We start from the raw sequence: 24,146 nt of genomic DNA, 5'->3' as shown, positions 1-24,146 counted from the left end.
CTACTTCAAAATGCCATATGCTCAGAACCACTCTTTATACAAATCAGGCCACAAAATCAAAACAAAGCAAACCAACCAATAACTCTGAATCTATATTGAAACCTCAGGGTTTTTTAGTCTTGTTACTTATGGCTTAAGAAACTATACATAGTATTTAGTAATATTTAAATGGTGAGCTTTATGTCATGTTTGGTAGTCAAAGAAAAAGGTTACTGTCATGCTTCAATAAAAGCAATTGTTAAATAAATTGGTAATATAAGTGCTGCATTGAATATTTTTTAATTTTATATATATCAAAGCTAAGCTCGCTATGAAACAAAGATTGCTTCTCTGTGAATCATATATTGAGTATTATGATTTTGCCTTTTTTGGGGAATGATTATTTCTAGACTTTATAAGTTACAATTCAGTTGACAAATTAAGTATGCTTAATTTTGTCTGAGTTTTATAATGGTACAGGTGGGATTAATATATTATTTATATGCCTTAAATGCTGATGCTATATTCTTATTCTAGCATCTTAAGGTATATGACATCTTCTAAAATTCTGCATGCTTTGTAACTGCTTAATAAAATAAATAAACAGAATAAATAAATAGTTGGCATGTTTTAGGAAATGAGACCTATATTCACATTGAAGGAAGCAAAAATATTCTTGTGGAAGAATCTCTTTATTTAAAGTTGCCAATAAGAGTATAATGGATAGGAAAAAAGGTTTGGTAGCTCTGCTCATGCCTTTGGGCACATTAGCTACTTTGCAGAATGAAGGAGAAGTTGCTAGTTTATTGAGAGGAAACATGACCTGTTCTGGACTTCTTTGTAGAGTGGATCATCTGTAAATATTCTGCAATGGCTCTCAGTCTTTGTAAATGTTAGTCAACAAGGAGAATAGAAGGAGTTAGTGAGACTTGGGAACTCTACTTTATGTGGAACTTTCTTAAGCGTGAAGGATAGTTTTCACTTAGATAACGTAGCTTAAAGCAAAAGTAGAAACACTAGTTGTTGCCAAAGGAGTATGGTCCTACAGAAGAATGTTTTTAAAAATGTATTCTTTTAATTTATGGAGGGCTTGTTGGCTAAGAGAAGACGACTAGGGATCTACTTGAATTCTCTCATACAAATATTTTCTTGATAGAATATTAAATTTTAAATTACATAGTAAATTATTGGAGAAATTAATTGAGTTCCAGCAGAATTTCTGTTGTTTTTTTGTACAAAATATGAGTCATTCTGTGAGTAGCAAATGATGTTGAGAAATTCCAGCCTAGGGAATTTATATGGAATAGTTGTGCTGAGTTCCATTTATTTTCGCTCATCAGTAGAAGGCTTCTTTTAAAATAGACATTATTAACAATTAACCAGAATAATATGTGAAAAAGAGTTTTAAGTATAGTGCTATTTTCTAAAGTACCTAAAAAAGAGTTTAAAATATCAATTTAAATAATTCCCAGATTTTAGAATAATCTCAGTGGGTTATGATTCTTAAGCAGTTAAAAGTTGTTAGGCCTTCTCTGAAGTATATGTAGCTTGTCAAAATTCTTGTGTGGTACTGGTAGGTGTGTAAATTTTGCTTCTTGTTGATAATTTATTTAAAGATGGTAGGTCACAAATAGCAGGAGGGCTCGATGGTACATGGGCTTTGTGAGAGATACTGTCATGATAAACATCTGGTCAGTTCAGTTATTGAACAATTTGCCAACATGTACTACACTTTTTTGGACCATATTTGTAGAGAAAAATGCCAATTCTTAGAAAATAATTTTATTACTTAAGAAAACCTAAATAATTCTTTGATAAAGGTTAACCAGGTTCACTTGAGCAAATCTTTATGTAATCTCTTGGAAGTCCATGTTCTCATAATATTTGAATGGAAACCATTGCTTTACAATTAAGAAACATCTATGGTGGGACCCCATTATAACGCTGCTGCTGGCGTTATGCTGAAATACATAGTGAATTTGCGCTGTGGTTGCTGCGTTCTGGGGAATGTAAATTGGCTTGCATTGTGTTTTGATACTTTTCATTTATATACTATTGTAATGGGGTTCCATTGTATTTGACTTTTCTTAAATTGGATGTTGTGTAATTCTGCCTTCTTCATGAAGACTTTCATGTTCTCTTCATTCTTTCATTTCAGATTTTTTCTTTCTTGATTTATTTTATTTAATGCACAGTAATGCTTAGAAGTTTTGCTTACTAATCTCTGAATATTCATTTGGTTACATTTTTGAACAATTTACCAATATTTTCAATTTCAGGTCAAATGGGCTCTCTCATTCTTGGAGTGAAAGGATTCCAGACACAAAACATATTTCAGACATCTGTGAAAACGGGCGACCTCGAAGTAACTCTTGGCAAGGTAGAGGCTGGCATTCTGAATCCGTCTGTCCACACAATCAAGTTCTATATTCTGTGGCCCCTGGTTGTAAAGACTTATTTCTTGGAAGTTCTTTAGCTCTTCTCTCAACAGAGAGGAGAATATGTAGAATGAGAGTCTAGTTTTTATCTGGATGGGAAATGATAGGATTTGGTAGCACCAGGACACTAGACACATTTGAGAAAGCTGCACAGGGTGACAAACCCAGTGTTCCATGGTGGTGCTCCTTATAAATTATACCCACTTGAAATGCCCATAATTAGATATAGGGCAGTCACTTATTTACATGGAAATCCAGCTCTAAACCGTCTTTTTCAGGTAACCTGGGAGGCAACAAAAAGAAAATCAGAGGCAGAAGATTTAGACCTCGGTCCAATTCAACTGAGTAAGTCGGAACCTCTAATGGAAGAAGGCCCTCCAAGGTCCTGTGCAATTAGTGTCAAAAGTAAATTACACAGACAGTCAAAGAACTGTAAACCATGTCTCCGGTCTTGGTTTTGTCTTTTAAATTCTTTTTTGCCCTTTAAAAATTAACCATGGCTTTTCTCTTTTACATAGGCATCTCCGCAACTGTGCCCATGCCAATATTCATTGATAGTGGGGGTCTCACCCTTGCTGCAGGCTTTTCCCTCCAGTCACCTGCCATTGTGGGGTCTTGGTTCTGTATGAAGGGAATTTGATAACATTCCTTTCTTCTCATCATCTGGGATTCAGCCATTTCAAAGGGTCACCCTTCCTTTCCCCAATACTCACACAGCCTGTAAGCATCAGGGAAAAATTCCCGTTGTACGAGAGCATGATTCTGCTCACGATCTGAAATCACCACTATGAGGTCTTCATGGCTGCAATCTAAGCATTCTCTCAGACTAATGGAATAAGTTTTCCTTTTAAGTTTTCTATCTGAGAACATTTAAAAGGGCATTTTCCCAAACTTGCTCTTTAACTGAATCATTGTCACTGAAGGCAACATTATCTGTTTTAAATGATAGCCATGTATTAACTTTTTTTAAAGAGGGGTGGGTTTGGAAGTCACATTAAAAGTCATTTATAGTGAAGTAAATAATGTACTTTTTTGTTTGTTTCTCCACTTAAGAAAGTAAAAGCAAAACAAAACCTCCTCAAATCTTTATCTCCTTCATGGAATAAAACACATCCTTAGTATCCTTTTGGACTGAACTTGCCACCTGATTTTTATTACCCATACTTTTTTTTATCCTTCCTAAAATTTTTCACTTATTTCTCACCATAGTGATAGTTATTATTTCCAGGATCTTTATTGCTTCTTCATGCCTTAATACTTGGAAAGTCTGAATAGCAGGTATTTGTAAACTGCTTGTCAAAAACTTATGTTAGCTTTTCCATCATATACCCTGCCTTTTTCAGTCCAGGAATAATAACATTGCTCTGAAATTTGGACCTTCCACCTGAATGGTACTGTCTTGTAAGTGGCTTGTCAACGTTTACTAGAGGATACTTTATAGACACAAAAGACAATTTCAAGTGATACCATTGCATGGTCCAGAATGGCATCATAGAATTCCATCATAAATAACTAATGTGTTAGAGTTTATCTTATACATTCCCAAAGCGCTTGGATGCTTTAGGGCTCATTGTTGATAAACTCTTCTTGGAATGTCATTTGGTTTGTTTTGCATGAGGTCACCTAGTAAGAGCTCCTTAACTTATCTTGGTTGCTCACAGTAGTACAGATAAAATTGCAAAATGTTCTTTAGAACTTCCTTGTGTACTGTTTAGTGTTCTAACAGCATTTCCTATAACAAGGCTTCAAAAACTCCTAAGTTAAAAAAAAATGAGCATTATGTTAAAGCTGTAAGTTTAGGACTGAAAGTACATTTGGTGTTTAACAATATTCATACAATGTTTTCTACAGCAGTTACTTATTTTTTAAAATGTTATATATAATTTTCACTCACATCGTATGATTAAAAATTGTAATATGATAGATAGCCTTTGAGAAATCTTACCTATGAGATAATTAAATTATAATATTTAATATGACATTATAATAGGATCATCTTTGTGAGGGAGAATTAAGGACTTCCTCAGATTTTTCATACTTTTCTGATTTTGGTTACACGACTCATGTTAATTAAATGGATCCAAGTCTGTGAAGCTGACCACAATTCTCACATACCTTCTTGCACAGGAACTGTCTCTCTCTCTATGTATATATAAATATATCTATATATATTTACACATACACACACACACACACATTCTTACAAGGATTCCTGATAGGGAGCATATCAAGAATTATGTTGGCAAACTTTTAATACTTACCATATGTAAGTAATCTCATTTGCTTCTGATAGTATAATATCATTTGTTTGAAGGCATGAGGAGCAGAATGACCACAGACTAATATATCTTTTATTTTTTCAAATAAGAGGTATTTCAGGTCCATTACTCAGCATTCCCTTTAGTACCTCATTATTCCAAAAGATGTTGAAAAATTGGAACATGAATTAAAACATGCACTATAAATGCATGCTCTGCTAATTAAGACAATAAAATGTCCTCATTTATTGTATTGTTTTTCCAGTCAAAACTTTTGCATCTTCCTCATTGTTGTACATGATGTAAAAAATTTTTTTGGCTTAGACTTTGTATTATATATTGTGTTTTTACAGGAGGGAGCCCCAAGCACCTGAGCCTGGGCACTCCCTCGCCCAGACAGTCCCATCCCAAGGCATAAGCCCAGGGGGCTCTGACAGCCCCCAGACAGGGAGTCTGGATCACAGGTCAGTCTCCACCTGCCCCTTCATTCTGGGCTGCCACTTAATCTCCCTCCAAGTCCTTTCCTTGGCTGAACACAGGGTCATTTGATCTTTGAGCAAGCCCCCATGTTTGCTCGGAGGTGCTCCTGGTCCAGCCAGCACCAGCTAATTTTCCTTTGCCTTTCCATCCTGGAGAACACAAAGAGCTCCCCTATCCCGTCTAATGCATTTTTTTTTGCATGTTGCGCTATATGCCAAGTCAAGCCACATAGGTAGGTTTACTGCAATGTGATAAAATCCCATCACTCCAGCCACCATGACCTTGAGCTGTTAGGAAGCTCACTGTGAAGGCATTTTCATGGGCAGATCCCCAGAAAGAACAAAAAATTGAGAGTTCTTTTCAGTGAAAAACTCTCTGGTGAAGTGATCACAGCCTTCTGAAATGCTCCCTGAAACAAGAAAAAGTCCATCAAGTGCAAGTCAAGCCATGTTGTTGCGGCATTCATGGAATAGCTGTGGCACCAGCCCTTTGAGTTTCTAAGACTGTCAGTGAAAGGAACAAATGTCTCCTCCTGGAAGTGGCCGTCTGCCTGTGGGTGACTCAGTTTGCTGTGTGGCTATGTTTCACCTGATTACAGCTGCATGGGCTTTTTCTCCGGTTTTCCCCAGGCCAGAGCATTCACTAGCCTTCATTTGTGGCTGCACTTGCTTTTTGACTTTTTCTTTTTGTTGAGAGTCTCAGTAGAAATCTTTATGCAAGTTTTAATTGGCTGTCTGTGAAAGCACAAGTTGGCAATGATTGCGGCTAAAGGCAAAACTAGTGTGAGTTGTTTCTGAGTCAGAAGATACCATCTTAGCAAAAATGGTCTTATAAGCAGAAAAAGCGACTGAACCCTTCTTTCAGAGGGAATTTCACGATGTTATTTTGTATATTACCTTGATTTTGACTAAAAATGAGGGAAAGGGCTGTGGAAAAAATAACCTAATATTTTTATGTAACTGGAAATGTAGTCTTAATTTAAACATATTTATGAACAGTTCAATAACTAAATATGGGGGAAAGAAGCAAAATGTAACAAGAAGCAAATAATGTATTTTATAATTTCCCCTGGTTTGTTTACAAATAACTTATGTCTTACAGAGCTTGAATCTTTATTGTCTGTAGTATCTCTAGAAGTTACTTTTTAACTGAAAAAAAAAAAAAAAACCTCCAAATTCTTCCAATACAGAATTTGTTAAATCTACATAATTTTATAAGAGCAAACTCTGAAGGGGATGTGTTTTTGCTTGGCTTCCAGGGTAAAAATGAAAGGAAACTCTGGGGAAAACCAACAGCTTAGACGTCCCTCCAATTTTATTACCTTTAAAATTTGCACAGTAATTCTGATGGAAACATTGCCAGATCCATCAGGGAGATGCTAACTAAGGTCATTATTATTCTCTGGCAGTCATTCACACAATTCATGGTCAGACACTTGGAAGGCAGCCTCTAAAGGCTGGTTCCTAATGGAAGCATGAGCACTTTATTCTGGAGTGCACAAAGAAGAGAAAGGAACATTGCAGCTGCAGCTAAATTACTAAACCCAGCTGCAAGATCATGGAGGCCTATTTGGACCACATTTAATGTGCATTAAGGCTCCAAGATCAGAAGAGTGGGACCCTTTCTGCTCCTTACAGAGCCAACTGGAACATACTTTCATGTTGACTCCAACTTGGGATCCTCTATAGGGAGTAAAATAGTGGCCCTCTAAAAGCCTTCTTCTTATATTGGAAAGAGAACTTTGTTCCTTTTAATTGTTCTTAGAGTGTACACACGTATGCCCAAATGCCAGATTGGAACCTCAGCCATCTGAATATTTTCAAAAAGCATCATTGTCATTTAAAAACCAAAAAGCCAAATGAGAGGTGGCCTGGAAAAAGCCACTTTGGAGGTGGGTGAATGGGACTGCTGACTGTATTGTGATTGAAAGGGAGCTTGTAATTCACTTTGGGAAGCCACTGGAAAAGGCTTTCTCAGAAATGTTGAATACTTTGTAGAATGCCTTGAGCCTTGTTGTAGCTGAGATTATTCTTATGTCATTGTATAGACTGCCTCATAATCACCCAACATCCATTCTGGTTTATTTGCCATGGTCACTTGCATTTGGAGGGTGAAGACATCCTTGCTAAGCTTGTGCTGTGTATTTTCAGATTTTCTATCTTGTTCTGCTTTCTTTGTTCCTTCCATTGCTTTCTGCAGGTATTTAAACCCATGGTTCAAAAGAGACTATAATGTAGCTAAGTGGGTAGAAGATGTGAATAAAAACACTGAAGGACCATACTTTAGGTATTTTATAAATTAATTTTTATATCCTTTTCAAACTCTCCCAGCACATACAAATACTGTAGTGTGACTGGCTCTCTATCTTGTATCTCCCAATACAAGTTCCTGTAGGTGGAAAGGGGTCCTTGTTTATTTGCTGCCTTTTGACTCTGTTTTTAGCTTCGTGAGCAAGTCTGGTTCTTTTCTGAATGTTTTAAACAAAGCCATGTGAAAGGGTTGCCATTTAGTGCATGTCCCTATCACCATCTTAAGCTTTTTAGTAGCTTTCTCTTCATTTTATGCTATGTAGTGTTCTTTGGGCATGAAACATACTTTCCACTAATAAAGAAGCACTATTAACCTGAACAATTTTGTTTCTAGTATCTAGCAGTTTCATAATGCATTTTTCCTACTTACTGCCTAAGAGTGCATAGTGCATACAAAAACTCAAGGAAAAGGGTAAAAAGAAACTAAATGAAATGTGATGGGATTTTACCTGGAGTAGAAACAATAATTTGGACTAACTGGAAAATTATTGAGATAACATTGACCACATGGGAGTATGTGGAAGTAGGTTTTATTTGTTCAGTATAACCATTTCCTATCAGAGAAAGGCTGTGCTGAGAAGTGTTTTACAGATTCTCAACAAAGCATTTAAGGAATTTTTTGTGCTAATACAAATGTTGTCATCTAATACTACAAATAGAACAGAAAGCAGCTGGAAATACATTATGGACTCACAAAATAGAAGAATAGTGCTACATTTTAGAAACTTTTACTCAATTCACTGCAGCTCTGTGTAACATTACAGGTCAGAAAGGATTTCCAAGAGTTCTTAATGGTATTTTTCACCCTTTATAATATCAAAGTGATTTCCTAGAGGTAAATGTCCACTTTATATCTGACCACTTTGTGGACAGCTAAGGTAAAGGAGAAATATGGACTCAATTACTACCTCTTCTGAACACAATTTTACAATAAGCTTTCATGTTACTGATTGCCATCACTTGGGTCAACATTGAACAGATATCAAAATATGCATGTGTTTTTAACTCTCAGCACCCGTATAAGGTGGACTTTCTCTTCCAGTGTACCATTTAGTTTAGTTATGTATAGTTTGAGAAAATGATTAGACCTAACTGCCTTTTAATTTGATCCATAACATTTGCATATACCCCAAGGAAAGCATAGCTCCTGCCTGCTCACAAAAATATATCCTGCTTTTATACCCCATATTGCCCTTCTGCCCTGTCCCTCTGCTTGTCCCGCACTTTCCCACACTGAACCTCATACACATACACTCACATTCAAACATCCCACCCTCATCTGTAGCTCCCAAGATGGCCAACGGCAGGAAGACAGGTAAGAGGATTTTGACTGTTACTTGGAATCTTGGCTCACCTGCAGTCCCATTTCTCCTTTCTGTTTTCCTCAGGCTTGTGGGCAGATTGTAATTTGTACCAGCCATGGAACCAAAACAGAGTGACTTTGGTCCTATATGGGTTAGGGCTTTTATTCCCAAACAGATTTAGCATTTTTGCAGTGATAATTTGTGAAATGGTACCCCGGAAGAGTTGGTTCACCTCCCCTGGGTGAGCTGAGTAGTTTATGTGACTCTCAGAGAAAGAGGTCACGTTTCTTAAAATCAGCACCCAGGTCTGCCCAGAAGCCACATGACTAAATGCAATTTGGATGGGGAAATGCTTTAGCACCCCTGATTGCACGTGCAAAACTGCAAGGGCAATTTTAGAGGGTTCCTTTATTTTCTCTTCTAATATGAGGTGTTGATTCCTACAGTAGATAGTAAAATTAAGAATTAATTGTTAAAAATTATATTTATGTTTAAAAGTTAGATAAAGTTCTGTGGACAGTTACAATTTAACTCTCATTTTTAGGTTAATAAGGATGATACAACTTAATCAATACAGAATTTCTGTGGTGGTGGTGCTGAATAATTGAGATGGCCCAAAACGTTTAACACAGTGATTCTAATGCAGGGGAGAATTTCATCCACCCTATATCCATGCCAAGCCTCATATAGGAACCCCAAAGTGCATCCACATCTTAGCTTGTGCTTTGCCAGCTCTATGCTTAGGTTCAGATCTGCTTCATCTGTGGCCAGGTCATTCAGGATTACCTTTATTGTCAAAACCACCAGTGAGGGCAAAAGTCACCTTATTGTTTTTTTGTAGAGACGGGATTTCGTCGTGTTGCTCAAGCTGGTCACAAACTTCTGGGCTCAAGCGATCCTCCTGCCTCGGCCTCCCAGAGTGCCGGGATTACACCCATGTGGTGTTGGCTTTGTGGCAACCTTATCAAAATGCAATCTGCAGCAAACTAAATATAGTCCAAAATACAGTCCAGCATTTAAAATATAGTAGCCACACTGCTACAGAGAGCAAGGCAAATACCTAAAGATATCGAGGGATCAGTGCCTCTGCTGTGCCCCCTTATCTAGTTTCGGTATGACAGTGGTTGCTCAGATTGTCCTCTGCATGGATTCAGGCCACCAGGAAGGAGCAGATGAGATCAGGGCAAGAGCATTCTCTCACCACACCCAGATCCTGGATGCAGTTCTGTTGATGAAAGTGCTTTATAAGCTCTTAGAAGGTATCCTTACTCTTGGGTATTATTCCATTGATTACTCACTTCATCAGGGTTTTTGAGTCCACTTCCATGATTCTTTGGAATTGTTGGTGACTCTGAAAGGAAATGAATAATTATAACTATTGTGTATCAAGTGCCTATGATATACCTTTATTTCTCACATCCTAGGGTGTAAGCATTCTTATTACCTTTTTGTAGATGGAGGAAACTGAGGTACAAAGAGTAACTCAAGGTGTCACAGCTAGTAAGTGTCAGAACCAGAACTAGAGCCTGGCTCTGAGTCCAAAATCTGTACCTTTTCTGCTTCACCTTAATTTAAAGTAGCAGAGTGGATACTGACCACTTTTCTCTTAGTACACTTAACAAATTCGCCTGGATCAAGGCTGGGTGCCGTGGCTCATGCCTGTAATCTCAGCACTTTGGGAGGCTTAGGCGGACAGATCTCCGTCTCTACTAAAAATACAAAAATTAGCTGGGCATGGTAGCGTGTGCTTATAATCCCAACTATCTGGGAGGCTGAGGCAGAAGAATTGCTTGAACCCAGGAGGCGGAGGCTGCAGTCGGCTGAGATCACACCATTGCACTCCAGCCTGGCATCAGAGTGAGACTCCATCCCAAAAATAAATAAATAAATAAAAATAAATAAATAAAAACAAAAATTCTCCTGGATCAGCCTACTATAAAATTCACATATGAACACAAGTAAATAAGAGATGGACTTGTGTCCCTCTCCATGTGACTGGCCTGGTTTTTAGCCTGTCCTTGGGGGCAGAACTGAACTGAGATTAGCCTTATAGGCATATATACAGAAGGTAATCCCAGGAAGTTTGATGTAGCCCCAAGAGTCATCATAATCCATTGGCACACAAACATACCTTTATTGTATAATTCTAATAGGGCACCCATTATGGTAAGTATCATCTTTAAAAATACAGTAATGGATGGGGCGGGGTGGCTCACTCGTGTAATCCTAGCACTTTGGGAGGTCAAGGCAGGTGGATCATTTGAGGTCAGGAGTTTGAGCCCAGCCTGGCAAACATAGTGAGACCCTGTCTCTACTAAAAATACAAAAATTAGCTGGGCATGGTGGTATACTTCTATAGTCCCAGCTACTTGAGAGGCTGAGGCAGGAGAATTGCTTGAACCCAGGAGACAGAGGCTGCAGTAAGCCGAGGTCATGCCAGCTGCACTTCAGACTGGGTGACAGAGTGAGACTCCGTCTTAAAAAATAAAATAAAATTAAAATAAAATGCAGTAATAATAATGGTTGATCTGTATCCAGTGATGCACTTTACTTTTTAAGTGAATGGGCTGGGCTGATGCCTGGCTTTAAGTGAAAGCCAATTTGGAACTGCCAGGCAAGTAGTCAATCAAGGTCAGAAAAGAGCCTGGAAATGGTTTTGAATAAACGTCTTTCTTAGACATTTGTGAGAAATTTTGAGTTTATTTTCCCTAAAGTGTTTTACCCTACCTTGTTCTTTACTCCTATTTGACTCCTGCTCTGGTGCTCTCCATTCCCCCAAGATAATCACTTTGATGCTGTCACATACCACGCAGCCTCCAGGACCCTTTCCCCTGCTAAAACTTTCCGGTTCAGCTTCTGTTCTTCCGCTGAGGGTCCAAGGTGTCAATTAATTAGCATGTTATTTTAAGAAGTAGTATATGTGCAATTTTTGGGGTTCTGGAGAAAACCTCCTGTTTTTGTTCTAAATTGGCTTTGCCCATGGAAATACATTTGAGAGGAAGACTGGACCTTCAGCACCCCTCATTGGAATGGCTTTGTACATGTACCAGGCTGGCCATCTGGACCATGGCCAAGTTATAGCTGGAATGACTGTGAAGCTAAAAGCTAATAGCTAATGCTGTGGGTGCATCTGCTGCAGCAGATTAAAAAGATGCCCCATTTTGCATGATCCCCTGAAGTAAACAAGATTTAATTATTTGTTTGTGTACCTTGCTAGCTTTCCTGAACTTGGATATTTTATCAGTAGTGATTAGGCTAAAAAGCTAATACCAGATTACTAGTCCTCATTTTAGAAAGGTGTATTTAGATATCTAAATGCAGAAGTTTGCCATCATCTTACATGTACCATTTGTTTTTTTAAAGATCACAGTCCTATTTAAAATGTTTTTTCTAAAATAAATTAATTTCTCAATTAGAAAAATAAGAAGTAGAACATTGCTTTAATAGAACTTTAGAGAACTGGAAGTACTAGTATAAGTCACACCTATCCGCTTAGCAATGGAGAGCATTAACGTAGGAGAAATTGAACAGTTGCTGTGGTCTAAGCATTCATGCAAAGGAGTGGTCCTGACTGTTTTTCAAAAATAGGAGTTACAGATTAAAAGTGAATTGCACTACTTGAATTCTTAAAATTCTTCATTCTTAAAATCTATCAAGAATGTTCACTACTATCTTAGGGTGTGTAGGAAAAATTATTTTCAAACTTTAGCTCAAATTCAGTGTCCATAAAATGGAAATTAGTATGAAAACTATGGCAGAACCAGAGCAAAGGATATGATATGCATGCAAACCAAAATTTAAAACAAGGGAGGAAAAAAGACATCTTTATGCTATTGAATGCAGTGTAGACAGTAGATCTTGACCTACCCAGTGCTGCCCCTGCCCCCCACCAACATTCCCAGGCTGGGTCAGTCACAGCAGATGAGGTATATTCCACTGAAATAAATACTTGTGCTATAATGCGGCAGTGTAACCAGTTCAGTGATTCAGGTTTTTCCCACCTTGCACCAGGGAATAAGGAGCAGTGGATGTGTAGTGGTAACGTTTGTAAATGGAGTAGCTACTACAGTTGTCACGTCTGCTTTTCATTGATACGAGTAGACATTTTTTACTCAGCTTTCTTTTTTCACTTTAAAGACAAATTAGCAATAGATATGGGCTAGTCTAGTATGTTCAGCTTAGTCTCAAATTACCACTACACATGCAAAATCAATCATGTACAGCATAATACACCAACAGCTTACATAGAAATGCTGATTGTAGGGACTAATTAGACCATTTTTGTATGTCCTCATCAGACTTTGTTTGGCTGGAACTCTGCACTCCTTACTGCTTGCATGTTTACTAATTTATTATTAAAAGCCCTGTATTTGCCTTTGTTCCTTCACAACTAACACACTGGCCTCTGAATGCATGAGTGTTGTGTAAACTGGTGTGTGATTTAGCAACTAATAAATATATCAATTGTAATGGATTTTAAGATCTTAAGATAGAATTATTGTACCTAAACATTTTTACATTAAGTGGTAAAAATAAGGCATAATATTAATATTTTATACACTTAATATGTCATTATAAGCTCTTAGAATAATTTCATCCCTTGTCCGTTTTAGCTTTTTATCTATTCCATAGGACACATTTTTAGTGGCTTATAGTTGAAAAGTATCATTCTGTGTACTAACATTTAATCCATTGCAGTCATGAAATCAGGAAAATAAAATTGCAGCATTTCAGTATTGAGAATGTCACAGTGTCTTCCCAGTAGTTAAATCTTTGCAGTAGTGGCATATGAAAGTTAGAAGTCAGAGGGTTTGTTCTGAACCCACTTTTCAGATATTTGAAAAATGTTAGGCAATCACATGATACTTATTTCACGTTCTCAACATCTCAGGACTTTATCTCCTGCCAAGTCTCCTTCTTCATCAACTGGGTCTATTGCCTCCAGCAGAAAATACCCTTACCCAATGCCTCCACTTCCTGATGAGGAGAAGAAAGTGAACCGACAAAGTGCCAGGGTATGTGGAAACCTCTTCCATGTGCTTACATGTTCAGTCATTATCATTTATTTATAAGTTTATATTTTAAGAGAGAGAGAGTAATTTTTCTACCTTTATTCCTAAGAAAATTAAAAAAATCAAACTTGAAACTAAGGAGATTCTTGGAGCTTTGGGCTTCAGATTTATATGTGCAAATGGTTTAATCTGCATTGATATAGTCTAGATGTATTTTGTATAATTGCTATATATATATTATTGTAGCTAATATATTAAAACGTAGAATAAACAAAACAGTATATTTTGCTGTGTCACCTTTTACATTTTAATAACACTGCCACTCTGTCTCACAACATTCCTGAAACATATCAGTATATGAAATTTGAGATACAGTGGAGTTTAGAGAGACAGACTGACCCTCAGAGACTTAAGTGAAGGATATAACCACGGAATAATTACCTTTATTGATGTCCAGGCTCTGTTGTGGTCATTTACGCTGTTATGTTGATCTTCTCAGAAATAATTGCAAATAAATAAATAAATAAATACATAAAGCTTACAAGCCTCGGCATCTTTAGCTGCTGGTAGGTCTTGGGTTCTTAGACTTTTTGGTCTTAAGAGATGTTTTGGAACCTCTTTGATTCCAAATATAAATTATGTGGTTCGAAGTAAATGTGGATCATTCCAATTTTAATTTGATTAACTCAGAGTCAGTAAGAAGGCACCAATAATTAAAAGCTGTTTCAATCACTATAATAAAAAAGTCTTTAAAAACTACCAGCGGTGCTTTGTTACTCATAATAAATTACCATTATATGTTAATATGAGAAATGGTAAAAGATAACAAAACAATTCAGATTCCCAGCATTCAGCTTTCTGAATTAATGAAAGACTTCTTGGTTGATACCTAGTTGTTCACGATGTGATGTGTGATAATGAAATCTGAGACCGATGTTTTTCCTGCCCCCCTCAAAGAATTGTCTAAGTGTAGCACGCCACTTTTTTCCTCCTAAATTGTCTGTATCCCTGTTTTGCTCCAGTAAGTTGGGGACATTCTCTCTCAGCTGTTGTCGTGTCAGAGTTTGTGTTATTGGAGATGTTACCACACAAGAGCCTGCAAAAATGATAGCTCCCTAGAAAAAAATGTCAGAAGTTTTCTCTCGTGGCTGCACAAGGGAATTATCAGGAAAGCTTTTAAAATATTCTGATTCCTGAGTTCCACCCAGAGAGATTTTGATTTAGTTGGTCTGGTGAACTGCCTGGGAAATGGATTTTTGGAAACCTCCCCAGATTAATGTAATGTGCAGTTGAGGTTGAGAACCACTGCTCTAGCTGCTGTCTCAGAATCCTGGGGAAAGGAAGGGCATGTGTAGCTTAAAAAATAATATTTTAAATTCTTTTATTCATTTGAGACACAATATTTACTTTATTCAAAATGTTTAGTAACATTAAATGAGGATGTGATGGTTTTTGTATCAAAAGATAGCTGTTGTTAAAAAGGTTGAGACACAGGTTTTCAGAAGGAGAGAACTGAAAGTTGGAGTTTTTATTCTATCCATTTATTAGACTTTGCAAGAGTGTGCATCCACGATCACATACATATGGATGGAATCACTGAATCTTTTTCATCTCCTACTCAGAATACACCTGCTTCCTGCTTTTACAATGTGCAATTTTGCTCTTCTCTGTTGTGCAGCTATGGGAGACATCCATTTAAGATCAACTGTTTACATGTGATACATCGAAACTGTTTACTTCAACTTTTATAGAATCCCAGGCTCATGGAATCACTAAAAGTCTATCTGCTCTTCAGACTATATGAAGACCCTCTGAGATGCTACAGAGGAGAGGAAGCCGAGTCTCACATCTGGTTACCATTTTCTTTTTGTCATTGGCTTGGATTTAACTGAACCATGAAAAGAACTACTGAAATGTTACACTATAACATGGAACAATAAAGGTACTGGTACGTTAATGGATAATCTGCATGACAGATAATATGTAGAAATATTCATAAAATTAACTCACATGACCCAAAATGTAGCAAGTTTCCTAAGGGACAATAGTGGATTCAGAACTTGACGTTCTGAAGCACATCCTCATTGTAAACAGTAATGCTATATGCATGAAGCTTCTGTTTATTGTTTTCTATATTTAAGGAAACAACATCCCATAATAGAAACGAGCATGCAGGGCTAAGGCATATAGGATTTTTCTGCAGGACTTTAAAGCTTTGAGAGACCAATATCCCATAGGCTAACTTTAAACATGTATTTTTATTTTTGTTTTGTTTTTTACTTTTCATATTTATATTAGCATACAAGGACAATTGTATATATGTAACATTTTTAAAAATTAAAAAAAAGCAGCTGTTACACACAAGTGTATTTTGCCAAATGCCTAAAAATTCAGTCACAATCACATCATCGTCATCTATTCAGTGATCTTCAAAGACTATAAGCAGGTGATGTTGTAAACACAGTGGTCAATACTGTAAATGTGTCTCTCCATAATTGGTATTTGTCCAAAACATGAAATCACACTTCCTTGATGACAGTGGTTTTCTGTCATGGCTGCCTTTAAACTGTGCACAGTCTGGAGGCAGTTAAGTAATTGAGTGAGAGAACAAAATGCCCAGCAAAACTTCTGGCCTCCACAGTTTGCTGATGCAGGAGCCCACTCTGCTGCCGACGGGCTGCTCCCTGGAAATCATCCATCCCATCCATCCCTCCCATCTCATCCCAGTGAGCCAGTCCCTCAGCAATGTGTCCTGCTGAGATTAAGCAAGTGCACCAAAGACACATGAGACCACATACTGCCAGTGAGCTGGTAGCTTCTGACTTGCCAATACTCTAACTCTCTGTGACCTGAAGTTTTGTTCCTTCACAAAATGTTAGTCACTCTTATCTGTGAAATGAATGACTTGTTTTAACAAAAAAAACTCTGACACTGTTGATTAAGGATATTTGTCATCACTGGGATGTGAGTCCCAACAAGTCATTCTGTACTGATTGAAGCAAGATGATGGAAGATTCTACTGTCTGAGCTGGGCAGCCTCACCGTTCATAAAGGGTTAAATTAGATCTAAACCACAGAAATGCAGCAACTGAGAAGCTACTCTAACAGCTGGCAGGGTGAAAGAATCTGATGCTTTGAACCATATATTTTTTAATCCATGGGAAAATAAGAGTCTATGTTAAAAGCCCTTCTTTAAAACCAAAGTTCCATAGCTGTTATAATGAAGATCTGTCATTCCAAAACAAAGCTAGCTACCCTAATGAGGCTGAAAGTTGATGCGCTCAGTCACATGGTCTGCTCTGAAGTATACTGCTGATTTCCTCATTTTCTGTGCGTTCTTAAGAGGAATAGAATCTGCAGACAGGGTTTCAGAAAAACTCTCTAAATTTGATCCTCTCCCATAGTATCCATGGACAAAATCCATCTCATCTTCGTATGTAATCAAAGTGATTACATATGATGCCCAAACTGAAGGGCTGAGTTAGAAGGCAGCATTTTATACTGTGTGTTTATGTCTTCCATAATGGACCTCTCTTTTGAAAGTCTTTGAAATGTTTGGAAAGCAATTTAATGATCCAAAATTACATATTGTCTAACAGCATTTTTCATTACAGGAAGGTTTGGGTGAGTGTTGGGTAGTGTTGCCACATAGCTCAAGCAAAGGACAGAAGGGCAGACAGATTGAAAGATGTAGCAAATAAAGTGATTTTTTTAGCAAGATCACTGTAATGTGCACTGAATGTTTCTTGGTATTGAGTGTATAAAAGGCTAATGCTATAAGGTTTATTTTGACTATAAAAGAGTTTATAGATTTGAATGTAAGGTGCCTCATGTAAATATGCTTCCTAGTTACAGTTACACAAGCTCTAATTTGAAAGAATCCACAAATGGCTAGCTGAGAAGTTAACACATCTCTGTCTATCATCCATCCGTCTGTCTTCCCTCTCCTAACTTATTTTTACATGAAGTTATTATTTCTAATGAAAATCATTATCATGTGCCTTTTTGGAGACATGGTTGCTCTGGAGGCTTATCGTTTGTAATCACCCTCCTTGGTAATAACCTTCCTATGAAACAGAATGAAACTTTTTCTATTTGTAGAGATTATGATTTTAGGTATACGGTAACTTTAATGTTCTATTTTTGGACTCTATCTCCCATGTTTAAACATTCTTAGAGCCATTTGTGGGATTCACTGACAAATTTATAGTCTCAAGGGATAGTTTCAAGAAGTATCTATATCTGTACTCATGGTTGGGGTTCTAGAGGCATTACATCTAAATATTTATGACTTTTCATCCAATGAGGTAGGTAGAATGTGAACCCGTAGCATTAAATATACAAGCACAGCATCGTTTCTTTTTAAATATCTATTTTGGAGGAAACTTTGAGGTCATATAACAGTTTATATCATGTAACTAATATTTATATTTCCCAGTCCACTACAGAATCATTGCTAAGCAGAAGAGAGCAGTTATTTGGCCTTTATGTTCCATTGTATGCCTTTTCCCTCTTTCTAAGGTTTTATGCATTGATAAGATTACAGACTGGCACCCTGCTGCCTGAGATGTTCCATTTATCCATAGTCATTGCAGTACAGTAAACCCTGATTTAAAGGAACATTTAAATCAATAAGTGACACTCTAGTAAGTGTCAACAGGAAGGTGCGGGATAGCAGGGAGTCCTTAAGGATGGACTAGCCACATGAACTGTCCTCTGCATCCAGCCACTTTTTATTTACATGGGAAGTGGCATGGTCCTCTGAACTCTGCAGGCTGGAAATGATCCCCAGGGCACATGCAGTCTGTGGAAAGGAATAAATCAGTACTTCTCAGACAGTGCAACATAGCGAGGGCTTTCAATTTGCTGTGGTTGCTGTATTTTTAACAAGAAACCAGGAGTCTCGATTAGGAATAACCTATCGTTAGAGTTGTTCTTTTAAAAAATGGCGAATAAAGCAAATGTGAACTTAAAATGCCAACTTATTTTTCACTTTGATATTGGTGCTTTATTAAATGATGCCACAGTTTCTCTCTCTTCCCTCTTGCTTTAAAAATGATTTTACAGTTGTGTTTGTATATAAGGTCAGTCCAGTATAGAATTTCTGAAAGTAACATTAATAGTTGTCAGAAAGATAAAATTGGATACTCTGTGCACTTTCAGAGAATGACTATTTATGTTTGAATTTCATGGTAGGCTTACCTTTCTTTTCTGTGATTCTCTTGCTTATCTGCATAATTTAATCTTGTGTATTGTCCCAGATCTCTTGTGGCTACTTTACCTGTTACCCTTTTTGGGATTTTGTTCTTTATGTTTTACAGTTACGTTTGGACCAGAAGATATATGGTATTTCTATTCACTTTTTTTCAGCATTTTAAAATAAGGTTTGTTTGTTATTCATTTTATCCATTCATTTCCTATTGTCATGTAGTTCTATTTTAACCATATATATATATATTTATTACTTTAAATATTTCCTTATGTTATTCAACATGATAATAAATCCTTATCTAAAGAAAAGACTATTTTACTTTATTTTATGTAAAGGAGAGAATTTATTGACAGGATATTGAGTAGCTTGTAGAGTATATGGGAAGAGGACAGCCAAGTTAACAACTGGCAGAAGTGAGAGGGACGAGACAGCTGCTGGCACAGTGTGATAGGACATATCTGGCTGCTGCCACTGAATGCCCACATGGGCGGCATATTGTAAATACCACCCTACCAGTTGGTAAGTTGGCATGAATTTTCCATGAAATGCTCTGACTCCCATTTGCAGCATCATATCTACTTTTTATGTTCTTAATTATATTTTTCCTTTCATTTTTATGTTTTTTTCCTAAAACTGCCACCTAAATACCTTTCCATGCCGTTAAGTGTATGGAGTCAAGATAAATTTCTCATTCTTGCTGGTGTAGTTTAAGATGTATAAGAAGCAGACATTTCTATGGAATTGGGATTAATTTGGGGCTCAAATTTTTTTTGTTTTTGTTTTTCCTCCTGAGATATTTTTTGAATGGATAAGGCTACTCTGGTTTTGCATGCAGCAACTTTTCTCCTGGCATGGAAGGACTATGGACTTTGACAGTTTCCCGTTGATAGTATAATATAATGAGGGGCCCAGTCTGCTCTTGTAAAAATCGGCTGAGCAGCAGCAGTCCATCCCAACTGTGTGTGAGTAGCCCAGCTGTTAAAAGTACACCTGTTGGGAATTGTTGGCACATGCTCATAGCATATGCTCTGTGGGGGAGATGCTTTTAATTCCAAGAGGAGCTTTTCTACCACATCTGCAGATGCAGAACAAAGATGCAGCAGGACTTTAGAAAAACGGGACAGTGTTTCTACTTTTTATTCATTGCTTTGTTAGTCATTCAGATGGAGCATCTTCTGGTTGTTTGTAAGCAGAAAAAACAAAACATTCAAAACCAAAAACCTGTCTAACTGGTGCTTTTCTTCATTTCCATGGTCTGACAAACAGTGAGCATTCTCACAGTGAGATTTTGAGGGATGCTTCTGGAACCGTTCTGCTTCCCAAGTAGCTCCCCCTTCAGTAACTGTGCAGCCCTTTCTTCCTGACTAGGAACTTTCTCTGTTGTGGATGTCAGTTCCTTTGCCTAAGTTGTCACTTGGGAGAACCCTAAGATGCCCTAGGGAGTAAAGGTGGCAGGCATCTTTATCTTCACCCACTGGCACACTAGCAGCTTATTCAACTTAGGAAATCCAAAGAGTGTGAATTTCAAGAAGGGGAGGAGATAAGAAGCAGTGAACTTTGGGAGACTATGGGGCATTTAGTCCTGGCATAGACACAGATTGGAAATCCACAGGAAGATTCCTGAAGCCATATGTGCAGGAGAGCACACATTGTCATGAGGGGTGTGGTGGGAAGAGAGGTGCTGGATGCCTAAGACAGACATGCTTGGCAGTTTAGTGTTGGCTCTGTAAATACTTTGTGGTCCAGTCCATGATAGATTGGTCACTCCTGCCTGATGCATCCCTGTTGCATTGTTCATAGAACCTGTATCAGACGGGGAGGCTTCAAGGCTGGCAGGCTTTTGATCAGGTGATCATCATTTCATGTTTTTAAGTATCCTTGAAATCAGTACCACCCAATATGTGTTTTTGGTTTTGTTTTACAAAAAGGCATACAATGAGACTAAAATTAATGCACATACAGAATCATCAATAAAGTTTCAAAGAGTTTATGAAGAAAAGGTATTTTTCTTTCTTGTAAAAAAAGTCTATATATAATATGCTGACCTACATTCACTTTAGAGCTTAGCCTCTTATTTTATGAATTTTCAGGCTGTGATTTGTGTTGGATGGTTAAGCTCTAAAATAATGCAAATAGTCCCAATCTTTAAATATAGCGGTGCTAAGTCGTACAAGGTAACACAATGCAGAAACAGCTGATATGAATTAATTCTTAGTAATAATACAAAAGTTCCTGCTAAACTATACATGTGTATCACTGCCTGATTAGAAACCCCACTTTTCTTTTCCAGTCCAGCACAAAATCAAACTCTGATTCTACAACCAGTCTTTTTAAAGGGCAAAAATGACCCAACACCTTTGTTTTGTATGGAGAAACTTTTTTTTTTTTTTACACTAACTGCAAAAGTGCTTAAAAAAAGGTTTATTCAGGATAACTAAGCATGTACTCCTTTTTTAACTTGCTGGAAGACTTGCCCCTCCCCAGCACCTGCAAAAGACTTCTTTGAGAAACTGGGTGTTTTACCTAAACATAGTAGCTTACATGTTAGCCAGCAGTAGATCAGCACTAGTGTTTTCCACGTTTATCACCTTTGACAGGTGATGTCCATCTACAGATTGTGGAAGCCACCCCATGGGGAGCTGTTAATAGCAGCGTGGTTTCACCTTTGGTAATCAGGTAATCATGTGTATATACTTAGATTTGCATTATTTCAACATTTCTCTGCTACTCTGCACTTCAGGTTCGTTAAACTATTTTAATAATTACTGGGGTTCTGGCAAACACCAATGGGAATGTATATGGCAACTGCTTTCCTGAGCAAGTGTGATTTGTTTTATGGCTGTTCAAGTTATAAAATTGTTCTTACATTGTAGGTAAACAAAATCTTGATGTTTTTAAAGGTCACTGTAACTTAAGGTTCAAATTTCTGGTACAGTTTTATTAGTATTCACTTCTGAAGCTAATAAGATACCACGGTTTTCTATGTTACTCTCATTGTAACATCAGTAAAGTGACTTTCAATAAAAGATTTATGTTATTTTGATGCACGGCTCTTTTCTCTTTTTTTCTCCCATTTTCTCTTTCAGAAGCTTTGTTAGGGGTACAGTCAAGGGATTGTTTCTTTTCTGTTCACCAGTGTCCCAGAAGGGATGACTAACATGATGAGAAATACCCTTTAGCAAAGCCTGAGTGCTCGACTTACTGCAGTTTCCTCATCTGGGGGGCAGAAGTAGTTTACTTATTTATCTATTTGCCTCTCCTCATAAGCATGTCCTCCCTCACCCTAATAAGGATCAATTTCCTATATCCTAGCCTGTGGACCAGGCAGTGTGTTCAATAAACTTGCAGAGTTTATGAAGAAAAGGTATTTTCCTTTCTTATAATATATATATGTTACATATATTACATATTACATATATATAATAAGTGATATATATATTCACTAAGGTGATCTGCATCACCTTAGGGCTTAGCCTCTTATGAGTAAGTTCCCCTGTGCTGGATTCTAAAGCACTGAGCTTGGGATGGGCTCAGTTTAGGTTCATGAGTTCATGGCCTAAAAACTGTTCCACCCTGGCCTTTTTATCTTCCAGGCAGCCATTTTACTTACCAGTCATTATTCTGGCATTTGTAGGGTCCTTGCCGTCAGCTCACAGGCTGCATAGGAAATAAATAAGTTATAAGTAGTCAAGGTACTGTTTTAATGTGAGAAAAAGAGAAGGAACTCACTGATGAAGGGTTTGTACATTTATTATGAGATTTTGAAAGTTTATGATGATTATGTATAGCTCCATTTCTTGTATTTATAATATTTTAGTCATATAATAATTCATTTAGATGAACAATGAAATAGTAACACACTCAGCTGAGCCAAAGCAAAGTCTAGTGCACAGATGGCAGAAGTTTTAGCCACATGCCATCTCATGGACTGATGGTACCACTGGGAACATCATGCTGAAGGAAAGTCTAAACTCCAATTTGGCTCCATATAAGCAAGAACTTTAATTTAATATGACTGCTGTAGTGCAAATCTACGCCAGCTATCCCCAGGGAGCGCCAGGTCTCTGGCAGCCACATTCCTATGGAAGTGCACGAAATGCATTAAAAGTACTTCATAAATCATGGATCTCTTGAAGCACGTGAGTAAAGCACACATCTCCAAAATAAAATTAAATCCTAAATGAGAGTGATTTGAGGAACTTCATTCTCCAAATAGTTGAAGTAATAAAGCTTGAGCTCACAGCTCTACCACGCTCCAACTAGATGCCTTAAGAAGAAGTAAACAGACCAGGAAATAATTTTAAAGTAGTGGGTGAGGCTGCACTAGAGGTATACATGGAATGAAACACAATCCAACATAAAATGGAAATAAGGCAACAGGAGATTCACTTGTAACCAAGACTGGCTGTAATTAAAGAAAGGAGATCAATCCATCATATTTGTCAAGGGGAAGGAAACTTTCTAACTACAGGGTCATACTGAAGACTACGCTCCATGCTTTTGGAAAGAATGGCTGAAAGCAGAAGGGGAGGAGATACAGAGATTCATTTTGAGGTATTAATAATTAAAACTGAATTAACTGAATGACGTCTGATATGGCTTGGCTCTGTGTCCCCACCCAAATCTCCATCTCAAATTGTAATCCCATGTGTTGATGGAGGTACTTGTAAGCCCCAAACCGAGGGAGGGAGGTAATTGGATCATGGGGGCAGTTTCCCCCATGATGTTCTTGTGATGGTGAGTTCTCATAAGATCTGATGACTTTATAAGCATTTGCCATTCCCCCTGCTTGCATTTCTCTCTCCTGCCGACTTGTGAAGAAGGTGCCTGCTTCCCCTCCCGCCATGATTGTGTTTCCTGAGGCCTCCCCAGCCATGTGGAACTGTGAGTTAAAACCTCTTTCCTTCATAAACTACAGTCTTGGGTAGTATCTTTATAGCAGTGTGGGAACAAACTAATATAATGTCAGAGGCATGGTTTTGTAATACTTTAGCATTCACCCCAAAGCCAATTCAGAACCACAGCTGAAGAAGCACACCTTGGGACTTGTTCAGTTATGGCCTGTAATCTTGGGTCAGCAAGGGCCTTCTTCCCTTCTCCTTATCCTCAACCAGAAAATTACCATTTCCTTAGACTATGATTTCCTCAGAGGAC

General features: G+C 37.6%; 1 protein-coding gene across 14 annotated transcripts in view; it reads left to right on the top strand.

Annotated features, from left to right (window-relative positions):
• ADAM22 (ADAM metallopeptidase domain 22) overlaps positions 1 to 22,035 on the top strand; it is a 261,243-nt gene extending 239,208 nt beyond the window's left edge. For 5 of the 14 annotated variants that reach the window (XM_064380425.1, XM_064380422.1, XM_064380426.1 and 2 more), the window contains 4 exons: positions 2,259 to 2,359; positions 2,696 to 2,762; positions 13,660 to 13,783; positions 15,459 to 22,035. In XM_064380425.1, the coding sequence (XP_064236495.1) occupies positions 2,259 to 2,359; positions 2,696 to 2,762; positions 13,660 to 13,783; positions 15,459 to 15,479 (313 nt within the window). In that variant the 3' untranslated portion in view covers positions 15,480 to 22,035. Of the gene's footprint in view, positions 1 to 2,258; positions 2,360 to 2,695; positions 2,763 to 5,028; positions 5,140 to 7,354; positions 7,442 to 8,749; positions 8,799 to 13,659; positions 13,784 to 15,458 lie in introns of those variants that run through there. The other 9 variants (XM_064380421.1, XM_064380419.1, XM_064380423.1 and 6 more) reach the window with 4 other exon arrangements.
• The last annotated feature ends 2,111 nt before the right edge of the window (positions 22,036 to 24,146 follow it).

The sequence above is a fragment of the Aotus nancymaae genome, unplaced genomic scaffold (genome assembly GCF_030222135.1).
Source record: "Aotus nancymaae isolate 86718 unplaced genomic scaffold, 86718_ANA_hifiasm-v0.15.2.pri h1tg000025l, whole genome shotgun sequence".
Taxonomy (NCBI): domain Eukaryota; kingdom Metazoa; phylum Chordata; class Mammalia; order Primates; family Aotidae; genus Aotus; species Aotus nancymaae.
This window is presented reverse-complemented; position numbering and strand designations above follow the sequence as displayed.